The following is a 21907-nucleotide window of genomic DNA, read 5'->3' as shown; positions in this document are numbered from 1 at the left end:
GGGTATGCTATATTGTCTGGGCACTATATACATGCCTTATACTTATTAAATTATGATAATCCAGTTAGAGAAGTTCTATAAAACTCCTTAAATTTAAATAGAATCCATTGGTGAAGAAAGTATTTTCTGACCTGTCAATTCTGCCAAATCAGTCCTTGGTGATCAGTATAATGATGCATGTCACAGCTGGGCTGTTGTTACATCACAGGTGTGTTCTAAGGAGGCAACTTAGCCACAGAACCTGCATTCTTCATGCCGTGGTACCACTGCTAAATGATACCCTATCCTTCATGAGCATAATAAGCTTTTTGAAGTAGATGAATCAGTGCATATAGACATCTCCCAATTTGTAGGTATCTTGAACAAACTATCTTTAAGTTTGTTTTCTTTTGAAAATATTTTCAACTGAACAGTTAGAGCCAAAAGGGGAAAATCTCATCAATCATATTTACATTGCACTTTGGGGGCACGCACTAATCTTTGGCTGATCTGAGATTATTCTCAGTGTACCGATTAAATTAAAACATCAAAAACTTTATAGTTTAGCTTGCAATAAAAAGAAAGGCAATGGAAGGTTATTTATAATTTCACATATACCATGCTGTGTTACTAAACAATAAACACTTTCATAAAAAAATTTATTTCACACTTTTATACAAATATCCACAGGTATTTTCTAATCAGGAAATAATTTTACAATGCTAGTTAGTATAAAAATGTATCAAATGCAAACAGACCAGTGACTTGACTTGAGATGACATTTTTAACAATTACAAATTTAAACACCACTACATTCTTGTTTCTTTTGTTGTTGAACCACCCTTGCACCCCCACCCACCTCCCCTTTTCAGGACATTGGTTTTTACAACAAAGGTCTATGAACACTTTTAAAATACCAGCTTCTCGGCCACCTAGAAAGCCAGGGCATTAGGTTCCAAATTACCTAAGCAAGAAACTGAGATTTTAAACACTGTTATGACCTGTTTTAGAGAAATTTCTGTAAACAAAATATCACGTGTAAAACTGTTTTTGTTGATGAAAATTCCAAACAGAAAATTACAACTAGAATAACGTCCTTAGCATCTTAAGGGCATAAGATTTCGGAAAAGAAAAAAGAAAATTAAAACTCCAAAGCAACAATGCACACATAGCTGTATTTTGTTCTTTTGAAAGATTCTGAGATGCTGCTCACACGCTAGCGAAACAAATTAGCACCTGTTTGCTGCCCCCCATATAACTTAACATTTTGAAGTGCAGTAATTTTTAAAAATTTAGCTTTCATACTACTCAGTCTCTATTGAATGTATATAATAGTATCTTCCTCGTCCCTTCCCTTCATTTTTAAAACTAAAAAACAATTTAAAGTTCTTGGTAGAGTAGTCCCAAAGTCTTTGGGGGGATATAGGCAGGGAAGGAAACAAAGCAAAAAACAGAACATCGACTCACTGATTAAATGATTCCAATAACACTGAAAAACATAAAAGCCACGATGTTCTGATTTTTGGTATCAGGATTCAGTAGTCTGACGCTGGATCGGTTGGATCCACCATAGGCACTCACCATTTCTTTCAAGTCCTGAATATACAGTATTTGCAGCAGTGACTAAACTGCAGTGAAGTTCAACAAACAAACCCATTATTTCCAAGAGTTCCTGAAAGTTATAGCATCCAATTCAGAAACATCACACAGGGTTCTAAACTAAAAAATATCCAATGTTTGATAAAAATTAAACATTTTACAGTTAAATCCTATTTCTTGAATGTTTTGGGCTTGGGGGGGTGAGGGCTGTCATGAAGGGAGATGTTTTAATAACTTAAACTTATCTGTCAAGTATAACAACTCTGGTACATTTATAAAGAACTATTATATTCTTTTTGCAGGAAATAATTCAGGTCCAACCAATGACCTCTCATGTTCTAATTCTGATTGCTTAATCCAACCTGAAGGGTCAACTGGACAATCTTTGGCCTGTTAGTCAATAACAAAATAGTTGGTAAAAGAGAAAAATAAATACCATATACAAATAAGTATAACTAGCATTCAAATCTGTTACACCTGTGTGTTTTAGTGAAAGGGGGATGAAACGTGTATGTATTTGGCGTGAGCAGGATTCACACATCTAGGAAATGGGAAAAGATGGCAGGATGGGAATCACCTTCTATTGCACATTTAATTTACGAGGGCACTTTAAGAGGAACACAGCCACCCTGATCGCATAGTCTTGTGATGCAGGACAGGTAACTTACAGGTTCTCCAGTCCCACGAGGAGAACGTTTGCAGAGGCGGTGCTGAGGTCGGGATGGTCACTCTGTTGGTGCGGTGACTGTGGTGCCTTCTTCCAGCTACACTATCGGGAGAATGTTGTGGGCATGCAACTGGGCAGGCCCTTCCCCAGCACAATGTAAGTCAGCCACACCAAAAACAAAGGCAACCCAGAACATTAAATTAAGGCAGTTAAAGAAAAATCCATTCTAACAGCTTTAAATTTGGCTGAGCCAAACAGGAGCCTCAGCTATGTAACCACGTCCGCAGTTAGCACTGTAGGCTCGTATTGTGTGTTGTCTGTCTGAAATCAATGTTCAGGCATTGAACAGGCTTCTAAATCCACCTGAATTTCTGAGCTGGGGTGGGGGAAGCAGTTTGGGTACTGTGAAGCTTGTCTGGCCCCCCTAGGAATAGCTTTCATTTTCATTCCACCTTGTGATCCACTGTTTTTTTTCAAGGTTATCGTTATATTTTTCATCTTTGATCTCTCGCTCCTCTTTCCGGATCCTTACAGCATGGTATCGGGGAACGCTATCATCGTACCTAGAGCGTTTAAAGAATCCACACTGGAGAAGGGGGAAAAAAAACAGAAACAATTAAATAACTCCAAGAAAAGCAGATCCACCAGATGGGCACGCCTAAGCTTTCTGTTCAGCTACGCCTATCTTTGGACTTGGACAAAGAATAAAAGACATGGTTTTCTTTTAAGAAGGAAGTAATAGGTCAAAAAGAAATGATAACAGCCAGTGGGAATAAACGGAACAGTACAGCTGTAAGACTGGAAGAAAAGTCCCCTTTTCCATCTTGTCTTAACATTTTATAACAACGTAAGCTACCTTCAACAGTGGAAAGGTTTATGAAATAGTGCCTCCTTTTTTAATAATCACAGTACTATGTGTAAAAGATCTAATTTTCAGACTGTTAGAACATCATGTTAATTTAAAGGACAAAATTTTTCAAGGCCATAAGCCAAAGATTATTTCATGCCCCTCTTCCACTAACAAAATGGAAATCAGGTCACAAATATTTTACAAATTACTGTTTAAACAGGTCAGTGTTCAGGGGGGTCAATTTAAGAATCCTCCCTCCTCTGAGGCTCCAATACACATCTCTCAATAGCTAGAGGGTAATTTATACTGCCTGGATTTCCAGTTGTGCTTCCAAATTAAGCTGTTTCATTAATCATGTAGTAACTGTGTTCTGCAATAAAATCAATCATGCAAAGAATTTGAGGAAAATATCACTAGATTAAATTTCAGAGCATCCCCTAATTTTTTTTTTTGCAAAAGGTGAGGCAACATGTACATTTAAATTAATGAATATATATTTTATTAGTCTTTAAAAAAATTCAGTCTGATCCAAAATAGATTTATATTGAGAACATACCTGTAAATTTTAAAATCAGACTGAATTTTTTAAATGAATAAAATATATGTGTTTTTTAAAAGATGTGTTTTTAATTTGACACTGTGGATAGAAAGTGGATGAGCAAGATACTTAGAATGGTTGATTAATGTCAGAACATTTATTGTGAATGGTTTTATGAACCTGTCATGGGGCAAAATAAAATTATGTACATAGTTATCACTAAATCAATAGGAAAAATGGAGCAAGAATTTTTACTCTGAGGCCTTAGTTCTATTCTCTGCAAAAAAGCCAAAACACCTATCTATTACAAATGTGGCTCTTGCCCCATTTAAACAAAGAAGGAAATCAAGGGTGATATATAAAACTGGAATGGAAATGTTGGGATTCATCATGACAGTGCCATGGGGAGGGATTACAGGAGTAATTCTATCCCCTTGTGCCCACAGAAATGGAAAAACGAATCGCTGCCAATTCCCATTTCCATGGATTTACAAATAAGAGGAGCCAAACACGAACTTAAACTCAACTGAGACCCAGGGTTGAAAAAAATCTCCAGGAACATGAAACAAGATCAAACTCCATTACAACATATTGAAATAAAAACTGTCCACAGCATTTTTATATTAGAAGTTTGTATACTGAAGGCCACGTTGACAAAGAACCATCTTCTGAAGCTGGTCATAATGTCCATCATGCCAGTAGTTATAGTCTGTTGTAATGGTCTTTGACCTGTAGTAGATACGCAGGGAAAGGAAGCTGCATGCTTAGCTAGCATAAAACAATTCCTGAGCAACAATAAAAGCATTCCAAGCCTTCCCCCATCACTTTATAGCAAGGAGATCCAAAAGATGACAGTGAGAAAGCCTTCTCTTCAAGAGAAACACAATGTTTCCAACATGCAACAGGTTAATTAGGCAGTCAACACAAGCTTCTAACTGTGGGGAATTCCAAAATGGACAAGAAATCTGGAATGATTTCTTATGCATCTTTGAAATTCCAAGTGGGATGCTACATACTTGATTAACACCGTGGGGCAAACTGGGTTCGTACAGAGGTCTAAAGCCTCCTTCTGTGTGTACATATAGTTTGCAGTTTTCTTCAGTGCTGTGGGTGGTATTTAACAATAACAACACCACAAAATAACTCACCTGCAACAAGATTCTTTGTGCATTTTTTAAAACACTGTAAGCTTTCAAGTGAAATAAATAAAGTAAAATAAATTCAAGCAAGGCAAGCCATTGTGGACATTTGGAAACATCTGTTAATGGGACACACACAGCAAGCTGTTGCTTTTAAAGTTAGCCACCACAACCATAGCAGGTCCCACAGCTAGCAATTAAAAACATTGATCAATTACCAATTACAGAAGTAGATCAATACTATGCATCAGAAGTAAGCCTCTCTTTATCAGACGGCTGAGCATGGATCTCAGCCTTGTGATATGTGGCATCGTAATGATCTTTCTTATTTCTCTTGAAGAAACCACACTACAAGGAAGCAAGGTATTTAGTCAGTTTTACAGTTTTGTGTAAAAGAAAATCTCAGATTTTAACCTGTTTTTTATTTATAGCTTGTTTACAAAGAGAGCACTGTGGACCAACCAAAAGGGAACAGCTCCTGTACTATATTACATTGTGACAGCAATTAACCCAACTCTATTACCATGGGTCTCTGGTCAGATTTTATATGGATGACATTAGTTAGCTAATTGATTTTTCCATTTGTAACGAATCCTGAGGGAAACAAAATCATCTGAAAGGGGAAAATATATACACATCTGGTTATATCTTTTGATGGTTTCTTCTTGCAGAGAATATCGACTCCAAAAATAGGCAAAAGATTGACATCTACAGTTTTTTGATTCCAAGGTTAAAGAATAAATTCTCTAAGACAGCACAAATCTAAATAAAATAGATACTGTGAGTATTTTTCTGCCTTTCACAGTGAGTTTTATAGAATAAATGCCATCTAAGGTGAAGCCTTTGTGGGATAAATCACAATATAAATCCGAATACACCATCATGAAGCAATGATTGCTGTCATCTCCCCACACTCTGAACCACTCTAACACTTAAGTGGCAGGAACCTATGCTCCTCAGGTTAGGTCACTGTAAATGAGTATAAAACTGTAATTCCACTTTCTACTAAAATTTCCTCATTCAGCCGTGGAGAACCTTTTCTGTTTACTTTTATCTAGTTCATAAGGCCATGGAGCTGTGCTTTGAAATGTACTTGACTGAACAAATTTCTTCCCTCCCCAGAAAATTCTGCATCCTAGCCTGCCATGAAGGTAAAAATCTAGATCTGCTTTATATAAGTGGTAGCTGCTAAGTACGTGTGACTCTTTAAATTTAAATTAAATTTTAAAGTCAGTGCCTTGGTTGCACTAGCCATATTCCAAGTGCTCAACAGCCAAATGTGAATAGTGATTACTTTAATAGATAATGCAGCTTCAGAACATTTCCATTATTACAGAGTTTTATTGGGCAGCATTGATCTAAACTATTTATCTTGATATTTATTTGTGACTCTCAACTTACTGTAAGTAAGCACACCCAACCAACCTTCAATTACATGCGCTATTAAATAGTGAGGAAAGGAATGAACCAGGAACCAAGATTCCTGGTTATGCCTCTAACTTGGCAACGTTCTTAACATCCATGGGGCATGGTCATCTTTGTTTACAAAATGAAGGTGCCTGGACCAGTCTGGAGGACCAACACCCCACTCCCCAACCGAAATCCTATGTAGAATCCTGATATTTAAGCAAATAAGTCAGAACTACTGTGGTTGAAGTGGGGATGTTGGCCTTACCCCCACCTGCCTAGCTTAGTCTTGGAACCTATATAGATGTACAAAACCCAATTTAAAGGCTGCTGAACTGGAGTCCTTTCTGGCCCTCAAATTCTGTTATTTTAACACATAAAAATAAATAGTTCAGTTTCAGAAAGAAAAGTATAAATAAAAGTGATTTTCATGTGGGGGTTGTAGAAGTTGTCTGATTACTTTAGAGTTCACCTGTGAGTCTGGATACTTTAGAACATCCAAAAAAAAGAAAAAAGAGAGAGAGATCACCTAGTCCAATCCACTTATTAAGCAGCGAAGGCAAACCCCAGGGGGATGAAGTGCCTTGTGCAAGATTAAATAGCTTGGGTTTCTTAACTCTCAACCTCCCTTCATTATAGACTGCCAGTTGACTGGCTCTGAAAAAGACTGTCCTTGTGACTTCTTCCAGAGAGCAGCAGGCCACCCTCAAATATCAAACCTCACATTCAGTTTTCAATATCAACATAATTTCTAGAGCATCTCCTGTATTGGCTGGCTGTGCTTATCAGAGAAACCTACTACCTGGAGTAAACATCAGAGGTAGGACTGGCTAACATCCCATGGGAGGGAGTCTTGGCACGAATAGACACCAAGCGTCAATTACACAATCGGAGAACACGAGAAAATTATCCAAGATTGGCAAAAGGAAGTTACTTGGAAAAATTAAGCAAAAAAGAGATGACCAATATTTGAAAGTGAGAATATCCTGAGCCCTTGTCAATTATCCTCTCAGATCCAAGGAAAAGATAAGGATGGTTTGATCCTAGAGATTAACAATTGTGTTTCCTAATCCTTTACCACTAGACCAGACATGTTTGTAAATCCAGAATTTCTGGCATTTTAGAAAAGTAATACACTGCATACATAATGTCATAGTAATCAAAACATTAGTATTTCTGCAGTGAGACTAATGAATAAAGGATAAAGTCTATAAATAAACTCTTCTCCCATCATATCAAGTTGTGCTACCAAATAAGTCATTACAAACTTTGTTCTGAGTTTTTTACAAGTTGTAATTGTTGATAAGGGTCTGTGAACCTCCATTACTCACTGAGAATAATCCATAATCTCTGGCAACAAAAGTATGCATCCATCTCATACTTTTTTTGTAACATAGGCTATTCACTGGTAGAAAGCAGGGGGAAGATACTATATTATATTTGCAGGACCAAATTCTAATGAAGAACATCATACTAAACCCAAATCTTCCTTCTGTGATACAGGCAGTGATAACCACTTTGAGAAATTTCATGCTTTTCTATTCCTAATCTGGCTACAACTGTGACAAGCCCCAATGGCTGCCATGAACATTTCTTTACAGAAGTTGAAATTAACAGGGACACAGATTCCAGTTAATGTGATACCCAAAAATTTAGCTTAGATTCAGAATTTGATCTTAGATAAAGAAAATGCCATAGTGGTAAAAAAAAAATTTAAGTATTATTTGCCAAACATGCTAAATTATGTATGAAAAACACCAAAATGTATATACTTAAGAAATCTCTTACAGTGTACAAACATACCTTCAAATACAAAATATGAGGTAGGTATTTAGATATTCATTATATAATTCTCAAGTTTGCTGTATGTTGGAAAATTTTCACAGTAAAATGTTAGGAAAAGGAAGCAATGAAAAAAATTTATATACTATCAGTGTTAGTTTACTTTTTTAAAAACGTGAAATAAAATTCCTTTCACAAAACTCAAATGCTAGATATGACTTACCTTCCATAGTAAAAACACTAATAGAGCAAGCATCAAAATCCCAGCAAGAATGGCCACTAGGATGATCCACCAAGGTACTCCTGAATACTGAGCTGCAGTCTTTGAGGGAAACACAGTCACACGAACCTATGGGGCATAAAAGAAAGTAGTATCATTATAAATTGGAGAATTAATACCGGGAGTTTACAGTACTAATTTTGCTTCCATACACATTTTGGACAATGCAGACTATGGTTGGATGAGATGCCTTTTTGATGTAAGATCCTTTCCTTTAATAATGGAATACTGCTTCAAGAGGCATTTCTTGGAGATCTTTTCCCAGAATCTGGAAAATGCTGGATTGTGTTCTGACAAAGTAATTGTTTCTTTGCTAACTTACCTTTTTAAAATGTTTGTAATCAACAAAAGTAGAGAAGATTGTACAATGAACCATCATTTATTTGTCACCAAGTTTCAACAATTATCAATACACAGCCAATCTTTTTACATCTATACAGCCTGGTGTCTTTTTGAGAATGATTCCCCTCTCTCTCAATTAAGTATTCAACAGTGGCAACAAGGGTCACTGTATGCACAATTAGCCTACATTCCTCACTCAGATTTTAAAGATGTTAGGAAACATAAAACAGTGATGGAACTGCATTACTGATACCACTTCAACTTTTCTTAGGATTGAAACTGAGCAGGACCCTGCAGGGCCCTCCAGCTGACCAGAGATTTATGGCTCAGATAATGTTCCAACTACAAGTAAGATTTGATGGCTACTGGGAACCACAGAATCCAGACAGTTGTCTCTGAAAATAGAAGACTGTCCCCCTCCCCAGCATGTAGTCCTTTCCTCTTTTCCCTCGGAGCAAAGCCTGGGGAGTTGGGAGTTGGTTCTTTGAGACATGAGTCCACCTTTTCCCCAGGACTGTCAGCTTCCTCAATAAAGCTTTCTTTTTACCCAACACTTATTTTTCAGTATTAGATTCCTGAGCAACGAGCAGTTGAATCTGACTTCAGGAACAAGATAGCAAACTAAAGCCCATCATAAAGAATAAAATTTCCTGAAATGGCTCGGTGTCATCTTCTACAGCAATGAGAATGGGCAAACTAGACTCTGGATTCATTCAGAGGCAGCACAGAACTTTAAGCAGCTGATAAGAAGCTTAAGGTCTAAACATTTGATAGCTGGCAGATACCAATTCAATAGAACTAGTGTTTATTCAGAAATCTAAAACGTTGCTCATGGCAATTTGCAACAACTTGGTTGCGTGGGTTTAGAATTCAAGTGGATTTCTATGATGCCAGGAGACTATTTTTCAGAGCACATAAAAGACCTGGTGAAAGCTATAAACAGGATTTTGTAAACCATACTGATTAGAGATCTACCAGTTTTCAGTTTCTGATTTTTTTTTTAATTTTGAGACTATAAATTGAAAGGTAAAAAAAACTTGGAGCAATTTAACTTCTGAGAAGAGTTCCTAGTCAAGTGTTCTCTATTAGTATTGAATTCTGGATGCTGCCTAAGAATGCCTCTATGTCTACACTGTGCTTTATTACTTCTGTAGTTGAACTCTATAAAAAATTTTTTTCTTAAAGTACTTCCCTTCCTACTTATACTAGAAAACAGCTTCTCAACCTCATTTGGCTTATTAGGATATATTTGAAATAATTGCTTTTCTTTAAACATTTAATAGGAAAGAATTCACATTCAGAGTCTCCAGCATAAACACCTAATCAGCTACTACGTTTCCTGTTATGCTCTCAATGAGGTTTCACCCAAGCTCCCAGCCCCAAGGAGGGCCTCATGGTTCACTTCCCCTTGCCTCCCTTCCCCCAACAGGTGTCCCAGCTTTAAGCTAAAACAACCTTTTTTTGAAATGACTGGTTCTAGCACAGGAGTACCCACCAAGTAGGGAAGAAAGAATGGTGAGAGACCAGTGAAGAAATAATATAGTTGATGTGATTGGTAAACTGGACTATTCTAAGATAAAAGATTATTTCCATTAGCCTCTGCTGTATCTCATTTCACTTTGCTTCCCTAGTATGTAGCACAGGGAAGGCACACAGTGTGTCCCTGGGGCAAGGTGATGACTTGGAAGGGCCATCCTCATTTTTGAGAATAAGCTCTGATAAAACATTGAAGTGGAGAGTGGAGACTGGTCCCATGCAAGGGGAAATCAGCCTTATAGTCACAGTGAGCACCAGAGCCCTTTAAATGGCTGATCAGGAGGGGAACCACTCCCATAAGTGGCTGCAATCCAACAGCTTAAGGGCTGAACAGGTATTTTTTGCTTTTGTGGGGTTGAGGGTGGGGTGAGGCGTAGGTGGGAACCCAGATGAGAGCTTAAGTCCCAGGTCGGCTACCATTCAAACCAGATCTTAGAGCCTTTTAGAAAATGTAAAACAATTCACACTGCAGCAAAGACTGAGGACTGAAGCTAGGGGCTGGGTCGCACAGTTAAAGGACCGATGTGATCTGCAAACCTAGTCTGCGTGCAAGGCCACACTGTGGTCCAGGAAGGGGATAGAGGCCAGTCAGCAAGATTTTATTGTCTGTTTCCTTAAACTGTCAACTGCAGTGTTTTGTTTTGTTTTGTTTTTTTGATATGGGTCATTCTTCAGCTGGGACTGGCCTTAGAATTGGGAGAGAGGAGACCAACTGTGAGCTGCGACTCCCAGAGCTCGGGAAGCCCTGTCTCATCTTGTCACAGCAGCTGTTACTGATGGACAATGACAGGTTAAGGAGAGTAGAAATTACTCCAACTCCCAAAACTTTTTTTTTTTTGGTCTCATTAAAATCTCGGCCTTTCCAGAGGGATGACCTGTGCATGTGAACCTCATCCATCATGTGCCCATAGAGGGGAAAAGGGTTGAAGCTCTGCTGATGCATAAAATTCCATCACCGTGAGCAGTGCTGAGACCACATTAGCCTGCCCCCGCCAGAGTGGTTTCCCTAAATCACTCTCGAATGTAAAGTCCTCCGTGCTAAACACCAGTATAGGAAATCACCCTATGAAGGGACTTGCATATCTTTTATAAAACTCTATTATAAAGGCACCAGCCCTCCTTAGTAAGTGTTCTTCATATCAGAAATGTCTTATCAAAGGATCCATACTCAAGTTCTTCTCTGAATTTAGAACCAAAAAGAGAGAGAGAGAATCTCCTACCCTGAGGGATGATGTGCCTTTCATATTTCCTATTATTTTTGGCAGCCAGGAAGCTTAGATACTCTCTTTCTACCTCCTTAGGAATGAAGTGGGGGTATATGAATACAACTCCTAAGTAATACTCTCCTTCAACAATTCTCTCCTGGTTCCTAGACCTAGACAGACACTGTCTCCTAGGCCGTGAAATTCTTAACACTGACGCTGGGTCTTACTCAACTTTGCTTCTCTAGCATTTTTGCAGGAAAAGCACACATTGTGTCCTTAGTAAGTGCTTTTAACTGGATGGCTTTCATTTAATTGATGCTAAAGGTAACCATCTTATCTGATTCAGTTAGGTGACCAGCTCTCTCTGACTTTGTTCTAATAATGTTTGAAAGTATTTTATTAAGAAATGGACACAGATCTCTTGAAAATTCCTTGGGTTATACGGAAACATAAAGGTTTTTTTCAGTCTTCTTTAAGCCGGGATTTGAGTAAAAGCAATGGGGAAAATTTCAATACTAAGACCAAAAGACAAGACTGAATTAATTATTCAACTTCATTTGCTTCTATCTCCAAAGAAGAATGATCTAGACACTGGAAAGAATAGATGACCCAAGGTAAAGATGAAATTAAAACCCTCAGTAAGTGGGGGAATAAAACAGAAGGCATCCTGACACTTGAATTAAGTTTAAATCTTTAGGCCCCAAAAAACTGCACCTTAAAATACTAAAGGAAGGTGTAGATATGATATCTGAGCTATTGTATCTCAGAAATCACAATTAACAGAAGTATCAGAGATGGAAAAAAAAGTCTCCATTTTCAAAAGAAATGTATTCTAGTTGTGAGACTAATAATGTTTTCAAATGTACCAATTATTAAACAAACCAAGCAGGATTCCAGCAAAGATTCCAATTCCCACTAGCAGGCACACGTTCTCCCAGCCCCAAGAACATGAAATGCCCAAGAGGACGTCATCTGCATTTGTGCCCCAGCCATTAGACTGGATTCCAGGGGCCCCAGATCTATCATCTTCCAGAAAACAAGAGCACGTGACGAGGAGTCATGAGCCCAAGGTCTGGTCTCACCTCCACATGCTGGTCCTGAGGGGGAGACAATCTTCCTTGGACTCAGTTTTCTCATCTGAACTTGAGATCTGGGGGCTTAATGGGGAGCAACTGTCACAGAGTCAAAGAACAGGAGCCCTGAAGTCAGACAGGCACAGGTTTCAATCCAGGAGCCCAAATGACATCCTTCTCTGTGCCTGCTTCCTTTTTTTGTAAAATGCATACAAAGTCTACCTTGGCATTCTTCTGAAGTTTAAAGGATAGCATGTAGGTGAAGCATCTAATAGATGGTAGACATTTTATTAATGCTTTATTCATGTTAGTCCCTTCCTTCTAAAGTATTTTCTCTTTCCAGCTCTAAAAACTCAATGATTCTCAGGGTTGCTGATTCAAAGTTACAGAAAGTTATAGCGATTGCCTTCAGTCAGAGAGAAAGGATGCTCAGGGAGGGTGTGGTTTAGCTGACAGTCCTTATGATGCCTTACTGGTAAGAAGCAGGAAGGTGGGCTGGAGTAACCTGCAAAGACAACAGAAGGCCAGGTGACGGTATGTCCTGGTGAGCCTGGGACAGTCCTGGTTTGCACCATGTGCTCCAGAATCCCGCCCAGCTTATTTTAGCACTTGCCCCAAATGTGCTCTGTTTTGGAAGACACACTCTAACAGCTAACAGCCACAGTATTCCAGAAACCAGAGTGACTGGGGAGACTCACTGAATTTTCAGCTGCCTAAAGGACTTAAGGCAGGACATTCCTGTAAGCAGATCAGTAGATCAACTTAAGGACAGTAATTCAGAATCTTTCTTTCTCCATTCAGTCTCTTTTGCAAAACATTCCCAACTGTGACCTGTGGTCATTTGAGAGCCTGATATAAGCCCCTGTTGATGTCAGACCCCCACAAGAAACCCCTCCTTCACTGTGGTAACCAGCTTCTGCTCCTATTCCAGTTCAACATTTTTCTTAATTACCTAGATGAAGACACAGAAGGCATGCTTCTTGGTTTTAAAAAAAGGTAAAGCTTATGGGGATAGAAAGTCAAGAAAGAGCAAATGATCAAGACGCAAAATTATGCAGTAAACTGAAACAACAGACCAAAAGTGAATCACATAAAATGTGAGTAAATCGCATGCACTAAAGGCATGCACTTAAGATTTTTTTTTAATTGCTCAAGGATGGGATATGGTGACTAAAGCTTGACAACAAATTCTGATAAAAACACTTAGCAGAACATAAACACAAAATAGTAGTTGCTAGAAATGCAAACAATCACCGGCCACCATTAAAAAACCAAATTTTAGGCTGGACTGACAGAAGTGTGGGGCTGAGATGCTGGGAGGCAGGCAGTTCCAGAGAAGCCGAACTAGGCAGACCGCACGTCCAGCTCTGCCCATCTGGGGGTCACACTGCCCAAACGGGGCCGGCCCCGGATGGGGAGAGATCTGGAACCAGTTCTGCTGTGCCAGGCAGGACGGGGACCTGGAGACCCGGGTGCTTACTACTAGAGAGAATAAGAGCATGTTGTCCAAGGAGGCAAGACAGTTTCCTTCAATTATTTCAAAGGCTGCTATGTGGCTGAGAGAGGACTTATGTTGGACTTGTTCCAGGGAGCATAACTAGGAATGGATTTTTTAAGATTCAGTTCTGGATTCGTATTTGGAGATCGTTTCTAATAACTTCAGCTGGCCACACATGCCATGAGCTACCCCATGATGCGGTGAGGTTACCGTCATGGGGGGACCTCCAACAATGGCGACAGCATCAGTGAAGGTACAAGACGTGGGGGCTTTACAGAGCTGGGAGGTGCAGCCATTCTCTCCTTGAGCCAGCAGCTCTCAAATCCACCCCCCTCACCACAGACTCAGGTGACCCCAGAGTCACTTCTTTTTTCCCATGATTCTACTGAAATACAGCTCAGGGTGGGCAGCACCTCAAGACACAATCTACCTTCTCCTTAGTGGTGCGATGAGGGAAACAAGTGCGTAACGGTGCGATGAGGGAAACAAGTCCCAGAGCAGCCCATCCTCAGGCTGCAGGTTGGGGTGAAGGGGACAGATTTGCTCTGAGCTGGACGAAGACAGGGGGATCCTCACCTGAGTGCCTGCGTTTGGCAGCTTGATATTCTCGGTGGCAGCTGTTACATCAATGGAAGCCCGCACAAGAATGTCCAAGTAGTTCATTTTGGAGTACTCCTGTTTGGGGACACAGTTAGCGGATGCATTAGTGAAGAGAGACACGCCCTAGGAGGCAGCCAATGTCTCGCGGGGTGTGGGCTCGCGGCAGGGCCGCACCTCCAGAAACGTGCTGTTCCACAGCCTGGAGCGCAGGACCACCGAGGCCTTGCTGTCCAGCCCCCGCAGAGGGCACTTGATGTTCACACAGTTCACGTTCACGCTGCAGTTCTGGGGAGAGAAGAAGAGTCATAGCGTGACGGGCTGGGGAAGCCCTCCCTGCCACCCTCTGTCCAGCACAGCTCTTGAAAACTACTTACAAGGGTCTGGTATTTTCTTTCGGCAAATAAAGAAAATTTTCTGCCATCGTCCGTCTGTCTTTCGGCAATTTCTCGCTTCTTTCTTGAGTTGTGAGACTTCTGGAAAGAATCATACCCGAGATAGTTCCACCTAATGTAACTCTTTGGCACTGTCGTACACACTCTAGAGTACACCCTCCCAAATAATGCCAAATTCACACGATCGACAATTCATCTTTACTCTTCTCCCATCACCAAAAACACAGAAGTAATTTAAGTGTAAAATCCACCAAGTGTTGTTACCAACCTCACTTCAAATTTCCTGATTAAAGTAATTTATTTCCTTAAAACTCAGAGAAAGAAAGAGGCTCTCTTTGTTCTTCTGTCTCCCCACCAAACTGAGTGTCCCAAGATCAGGGATCAAAACCTCATTCCTGTATTCATAAGCACCCAGCTCAGTATGGTAAAAAGTCAGCACATCTTGAATGAATAAATGGCACTGACGATCAGGAAAGGAGCAAAAAGATCTAGCATATGACTTCTTCAAAGTAGACTACTGAAAACTAAGCCAAGGGAGATGTTTTGAAATGCCAGGTTTCTTAAAATAAAGATTAGGAATAATGGACCATCTTGCTTCTCCAAGCTGATGAATAGAGGATCATTCTATAAGCCACCAACTATGAACACTGATCACATGCAGTCACCTTAGAATTTACAGTAAAACAGACATTCAATAACAAAAATCTCTATCAAACTGGAGGTTAAAGGAGAAGCCAGTTACGTGAGTGTGGAGCTGTCAAGAGAGGGGTTAACAGCGCAGGCTCTGAAAGCGTGTGGACCTAAGCTTGAATGCACTGCCCTCTTAACTCCCAAGTGACGCTGAGAAAGTTAATCTGTCTGATTTTCAGTGTCCTCATCTATGATATGGTGACGATAAGAAAAATACCTCATGGGACTATCAAGTGAATGAACTGAGAAAATGCAGCAAAGAGCTTAGGATGGTGCCTGAGACACAATAAGTACTCAATAAATATTCACTACTTTGAAAAAAAAACGAAAAGGCTTCAAGGTCACTTGCTAAGGTGCCACCACCTTTTGGAATGAGTCTGGTTCCACCAGGAGTTAACACTGGTTGGCCCATCCCCAGGAGCATGTCCCCATCCCCCTCAGATGTCACACTGGGTCTTAAAACTACAGAAACGTCATTTTCTTCAAAAGGCACTGACAGACCCTGACTTATGTGTACAACGGTCCCTCGTCAGCAGAACTCCTTAGCCTGATCTGGTTACTGAACCATAAAAGAGAAACTGTGACACCAAAGAAAAAGTCAACAGGCCAGAATGTCAGTTTCCCAGGGAAAGTAATGATTTCCCCCTTCTCTTCTTTACATCTACGGAGACATGAGAGAAATCCACTGACGTACCTTTAGGTTCAGGGGGTTTATTTCACTTTGTGGCTGACAAGCTATCTTTTCCAGCCCTTTGGATTCCACTTTCACCAAATAAAGCAACCACTTGCCATTGCTAATTTCCTTTGGCCACTGGATATTCAAGGTTGCCGTGCCGAGGTTTTTCAGAGGTTTGCCCAAGTTAATGACCTGTTAGAAAATAATACGTATTATCTCAGTGTAATTCTCGCAACATAAGATTAAGTAAGCAGTTCCTATTGCCAAGAGAAAAAGCTGAAATATCTGGCATAATCCTACAATAACAGCATAGGCTCCAAAAATGGACTACAGGTAGGGTATTCAAAATAGAGATTTGTGCTTAAAGATTCTCGTCAATAAAAATAGAAAGGGGGCGGAGGGTATAACTCAGTGGTAGATGCATGCTGAGTATGCACAAGGTCCTGGGTTCAATCCCCAGTACCTCCATTAAAAAGCAAATAAATAAATAATAGGTCAAATGATTTCCTACCACACCCCCAACCAAAAAAAAGGAAGAAAGAAAAAAGATCAAGATCAAAGAGAAATGACTGTTCAATCAATCCAGGAACAACTTCTGTGTGCAACAGAATCTGCACTGTAGATATGCCACACTCTCCATATGCCCAGGGAAGTCACATGTGTGTTTGCATGCAACTCTGTAACCACTCTGCCTGGCAGAGGACCAAGCCTGTGTGGTGGCAGTGTACCCATTACCTGCTTCTAAGAAGTCCCCCACGACTGCAAAAATGAAGCTGCCTCTGTCCTTACCACCCAGGGGAGGCTCGGAAAAACAACTGCGACCCGGAGTAGCTCAGCTACACCTGCAAAGGCAGTGTCATAACCACCACCCCTACCTGTCACAGCTGTGCCTGTAAAGCTAAGAGATGCGCAGAGGAGACTTCAGTGTCTTCATCCTGCTGGAGTCAAGGGCGGGCCCATTTGTGCCACTTCACTTTCACCTCAACATGGTCACGACACTTTCAGGTACGCGATTTGAGTCGCACAAACCCAAACCCACATGAGTTATGAGCCACCTCTGTACCGTGTGTTTATGTTCATTCCCCTGGACTTACGAGTCACTGTGACCAGCTACTCTGAAATGGGTCAGAGCAATCATTAGTCTTCCTCCCTGGCTTACGCCAAAGCCTCATTCACCATCACGAAATTGGGCATGGGAAAGGTCAATGAACATTAACCACAAGCAATAAGAGAGATGACCTTGTAACAGAGGAAGAAATAAATCATAACACATTCTAAAGCCAAATACAAACTACTTTGAGGTTTTTGCTTTACAGACAGACTCTGGGGGCGAAAATCGAGAATTCCTTTGTCTCTACACCACATATACACTAAAGCTCTCTAATAAGAAAAAGACCAACCTGAACTGGATTCTGAACAAAGTCCTATGTTGAATGGCAGCTGTGGCTCTCCATTCTGGAAGACACAACTTTTACCCTAAGCCAGGATAGTGTTTAAAAACTGGCAAACTCACTTTATCATGTTTATTGATATTATTTATTAAGTTACATATTCAACACCATATATGATGTTAGCTTCCAGTATATAGAATAAAAGGACCGCTGCGGCCACTTACCCTGAACTCATACTCGATTAAACTTCCCACTTCATCTTCAGATTTCATAGCTTGCTCACCAACAACTGTACCTCCAAAATACACCTGGGATGGTTTAGCAACTCTGTTAAATTAAAAAACACCAGTTTTAGTGAGGAATGTAAATGGTTCTTTCAAACACTGATTTGTTATGCTAAACACAAACACTTACCCGGAGACCGATAAAAGCAGTTCAATAACCACTTTTGCTGTAGCTGTAATTGAAGCCAAATTATCTTGATTGCTTGTTCTGAAAATGAAAAGGAAACAATAGGGTTTTATTTTAACAGTCAGTTTTCTCATTAAATTACACTTCTTTTATGAGCTAGATAAAGGCCAATTCATTGACTGGCTGTGTTTTCCCGAAATAATTCTGAACGGAAGGTTGAAGGAACTCTTACGTTTCCAACTTCAGATTAATATCCAGATCTGTGGTGTCAAAGGTGACCTCAGTTGTACTTAGAATCAAATAAAAAGTAACCTAAAAACCAGAAATAGCTGTTAACACAGACTGAGCATATCAACGCTGTAATGGTACTTAAAACATTGAAATATAGTATGTGAAGGCATCACCTACACTGGAATTTCTTTTAAAAGGATTCCCGAGCTCGCAGTCTGCTTGTGAGCCGTTCTGGTTGGCAACACAACTCAACTGTTTCTCCTGTAACAGAAAAACACACCAGATCGCACAATACATTCACTTGCCACATGGTGTTAGTTTTTTCTCCAACCTGGTCCTAACGATACTTGCCGGGAAAGCCCGCAGTTCTCTGTATGCTGAGTAAGTCAGGGTGTCGGGGAAAGTTGCGATGAGTTTAGCTTCATGAGCGTCATCTCCATCTCTGGTGGGATCCCTCGGGTTGGAAGGGCTATTCGTCACCGTGATTTCTAAAGCAATGTCCTTCTGGTCTTTTAGAACTAGCTCTGGGATACCTTTTTGACTGTTAAAAAACAGAAAATGACAAAGTTCTCAGTAACCCTTTCTTAACAAAGTCACTGCAAAGCCAGAGTCATTTTTACTATTACTACAGAGTGATTCTTACATTGGTAAATAAGAAAATTTGTCTTGATTTCCTTCTCGGGTACAAAATTTATATTCTAGCTTAAGGTTGCTGTTACATATGTTGTCCTCTCCGCATCCCTCTTTTAAGAAGTGCACCTGGAGGAAAACAAAATCGTTGTCATTTATGTCATTTAGGACTCTCAACTAGGTGACTGTTTCCCTATCATAGCCCACTTCCCTGTGTGACAATTCATACAGAATTCAAGCTACAAATATACTCTGCCATGCATCGAACACCCTTTAACAAAACTGTCTCCAGAGCACTTTGATCAGGGCACTGAGATACCGCGGGGCAAGGAAAGAATAAGCCTGCCTCTGTTGCTCCCTCGGCTGTGTGGCTTCGGGCAGGTCACCGAACCCTTCAGAGTCTAGGCTTCATCACAGGTGAGCTGGGGGGACCTCCACCCTACTTTGTAGGGTTGCTGAAAGAATTGCCAGTAATGATGACAGTGCTACCAAACGCATGATTATGCATTTTAACTCACGGAATCCTCACAATGGACCTACGAGGGAGACACTATTAAGAGCCCCAATGCGCAGATTGGAAAACAGAGGTTAAGGTCAGGAAAGCAAACGGTAGAGTATCTCGCACAGTGCTGAGGGGTGCTTGATAATCACAGTGATAAATAATTTGGAAAATGGTCTCCTTGCTTGTTATGTTTAACGTGACTACATAGTTTGGAATATACACTAGAAATATTAATGTGATAATCAATGACATCAAAAGCATATTAAAAATTATACAAGGTACAAGGAACTAAGGCTTGGAGACAATACAGATCACAATGTGCAGATTCAGGCATTAGCCCCTAAGCCTGACTTACTCGTGAAGAGCTTTGTCAGTGGGCCACCAGAACCAAGAGCCTCAGAGTGGACACTCCAGTACCAGCTGGATTTTGACAACAAGGACATGAATGCCAAATCAAGATGTCACGGTCCTCCAGCCTCATCTTGCATCTCTGCCATCCTAAACCTGAGCAAACAGACTCCATCTCACAGGAGGTATACCGCAAGCTATTAATATAAATTTTGCTTCCAAGGATTACACAGGCTACATTAGGCACCCAATGACTATTTCACCACTAATACATTTTTGCTTTGCTGAATTTTGATACTGCTTGATTTTAATATTCAGACTAACAGTTTGTTTTCCACATTTTAATGTTCTCAATGGTAAAATACAATGTATCTTTCTTTCTACATACAGCTATAGGAGAAACCTAATGAGAGAATAATAAATTCTATCAATTATAGTCTCAGGAAGCTGCAGTGGCCCAAAATTAAGAAAAATACTCTCTGGCTCCAAATTGTATTCTGTATGTTTCTGTATTCATTGCTAATTTGGGAAACACATTTTCTCAAACTCTGCATACATTAAAAAGCTTATTTAATACAAAAGAATTTAATACAAAAGCAAATCACTCGTTCTATTGCCTTCAGAGACGTTTGATTTAGCATAATAATATGGCAAAAACTTTGGCGAAATGGAAGTTAGAAAGACTTACATCTGTATGAACTGACTTGGGTTCGTTTGAATTCAGAATTGGAAGAACTTCGGGAAGGGAGTTCACTCTCCTCCGAGTGCTTGGCTCTTGGATCTCTACTGAAGCTGTTACGGGAATGGGACGCAGCTTATCTCTGATATTTTCCTGAAAAGTATGCAGAGAGAGTTAAGGGCGGTGTAAACGCTACTGGGGAACTGCAAAACAGTGCTTTATTTTGTAGCAGATAACGGGTTGCTAGCATAATGTCAGATCTACATATGTCACCAAGACCCCACTCTGTCCCCTTTAAAAAACAGATCTGACCGTCTGACGTCCTCACCTGGAGCCAGAGGGTTTCCTCCACGCATGCCTTCTGCTTCTGCCTGTTCAGAGTGAGCTCTTGAGTATACTTCGGCTCAGAACCTTGGTTTCGAAACTGAACTCTTGATGACAGCCCAGATTTTCTTCTTTCTTTCTCAGCCTCCAGTGTGCCCACAATGGCTAGACAAAGTCAACAGCGTTATACGACCTTAAAGTGCATTCATGCACAGCACAGCAATAAGTACATTGAGCTCTTTTTAAAAATAGTTTAATTCCTTGTAGAATGCTCTCTCCCGTTGCCATCGTCTCTCTGCCGTATTTCCTGGTAATGTACATCCTGACTGCCTGATGTTTCAGATCAAGCTGTCCTCTCCTGCCCATGGCTGTTCACCATGTTTGAAAGTTATATGTCCATTGGGCCACCTGGGGGAGCTCGAGAATAAGTCAAAACCTCAGAGCAGAATCTAAGAACTCCGTTTCTGGCTGCATTCCAAGAACTCTGAGTACTACCGCTACGGAGGGCACCCAACACACCCTAGGGGCCTAAACCCACCCCCTCTTCCAGTCTGACACTTAAATTCAAAACTCGTCTCCAGATCAGCAGCAGCAGTTTCTCCTGAGCTACGTCAGGAATGCAGCGCCTTGAGCCCCAGCCAGACCCACTTAACCAGAATCTGCATTTAAAAAAGATCAACAGGTGGTTCTTAACATACATCCAAGTTTAAGAAGCTGGGAAAAAGGATAGCTGTCTAAAAAGCAGGAATAATACATACATTAAAGATGGAGACAACTTTTGACAATAGGATGAGACTTTTTGCTTATAAAAGAAAAAGAACTGAGGGGTAAAAGAACCCCTCTCAGTGGCTAGAGGGCACATCTGTCAGCTAATAAAACTCCCACAACCAAGGTTTCCACTTCCAAACCCCAGAAGGCACACCCTAGGCTCCATTCCCCACACTCAGGGAGCTCATAGACAAGCTAGGATTCAGATGATCAGGACACACTCTTTGCCAGTTTGTTAAACGTAGCAGCTTTGTTTCTTTAGGGGCCAATACTTGAACTACTTACATTTATTTATCATTAATCATTAACCATCAGAAGGCGAAGCAAACCGAAGTGTGTACAGGGCCAGAGAAGGCGGCCTCAAGGAAAA

The 21907-nt window shown here is 40.4% G+C and overlaps 1 protein-coding gene across 2 annotated transcripts in view; it reads right to left on the bottom strand.

Annotated features, from left to right (window-relative positions):
* Positions 1 to 619: 619 nt before the first annotated feature.
* The window catches only part of ITGA6 (integrin subunit alpha 6), a 76347-nt gene continuing 55059 nt past the window's right edge, over positions 620 to 21907 (bottom strand). The window contains exons 12-26 of one of the 2 annotated variants that reach the window (XM_072961163.1): positions 20774 to 20934; positions 20455 to 20598; positions 18930 to 19045; positions 18638 to 18827; positions 18464 to 18547; positions 18288 to 18367; positions 18059 to 18136; positions 17869 to 17971; positions 16272 to 16445; positions 14870 to 14968; positions 14670 to 14780; positions 14472 to 14570; positions 8185 to 8310; positions 4991 to 5120; positions 620 to 2831 (exon numbers count right to left, since the gene is read on the bottom strand). In XM_072961163.1, coding sequence (XP_072817264.1) covers positions 5013 to 5120; positions 8185 to 8310; positions 14472 to 14570; positions 14670 to 14780; positions 14870 to 14968; positions 16272 to 16445; positions 17869 to 17971; positions 18059 to 18136; positions 18288 to 18367; positions 18464 to 18547; positions 18638 to 18827; positions 18930 to 19045; positions 20455 to 20598; positions 20774 to 20934 — 1673 coding nt within the window. In that variant the 3' untranslated portion in view covers positions 620 to 2831; positions 4991 to 5012. The remainder of the gene's footprint in view (positions 2832 to 4990; positions 5121 to 8184; positions 8311 to 14471; positions 14571 to 14669; positions 14781 to 14869; positions 14969 to 16271; positions 16446 to 17868; positions 17972 to 18058; positions 18137 to 18287; positions 18368 to 18463; positions 18548 to 18637; positions 18828 to 18929; positions 19046 to 20454; positions 20599 to 20773; positions 20935 to 21907) is intronic. The other variant, XM_072961162.1, reaches the window with a different exon arrangement.

The sequence above is a fragment of the Vicugna pacos genome, chromosome 5 (genome assembly GCF_048564905.1).
Source record: "Vicugna pacos chromosome 5, VicPac4, whole genome shotgun sequence".
NCBI classification, from domain to species: Eukaryota; Metazoa; Chordata; class Mammalia; order Artiodactyla; family Camelidae; genus Vicugna; species Vicugna pacos.
This window is presented reverse-complemented; position numbering and strand designations above follow the sequence as displayed.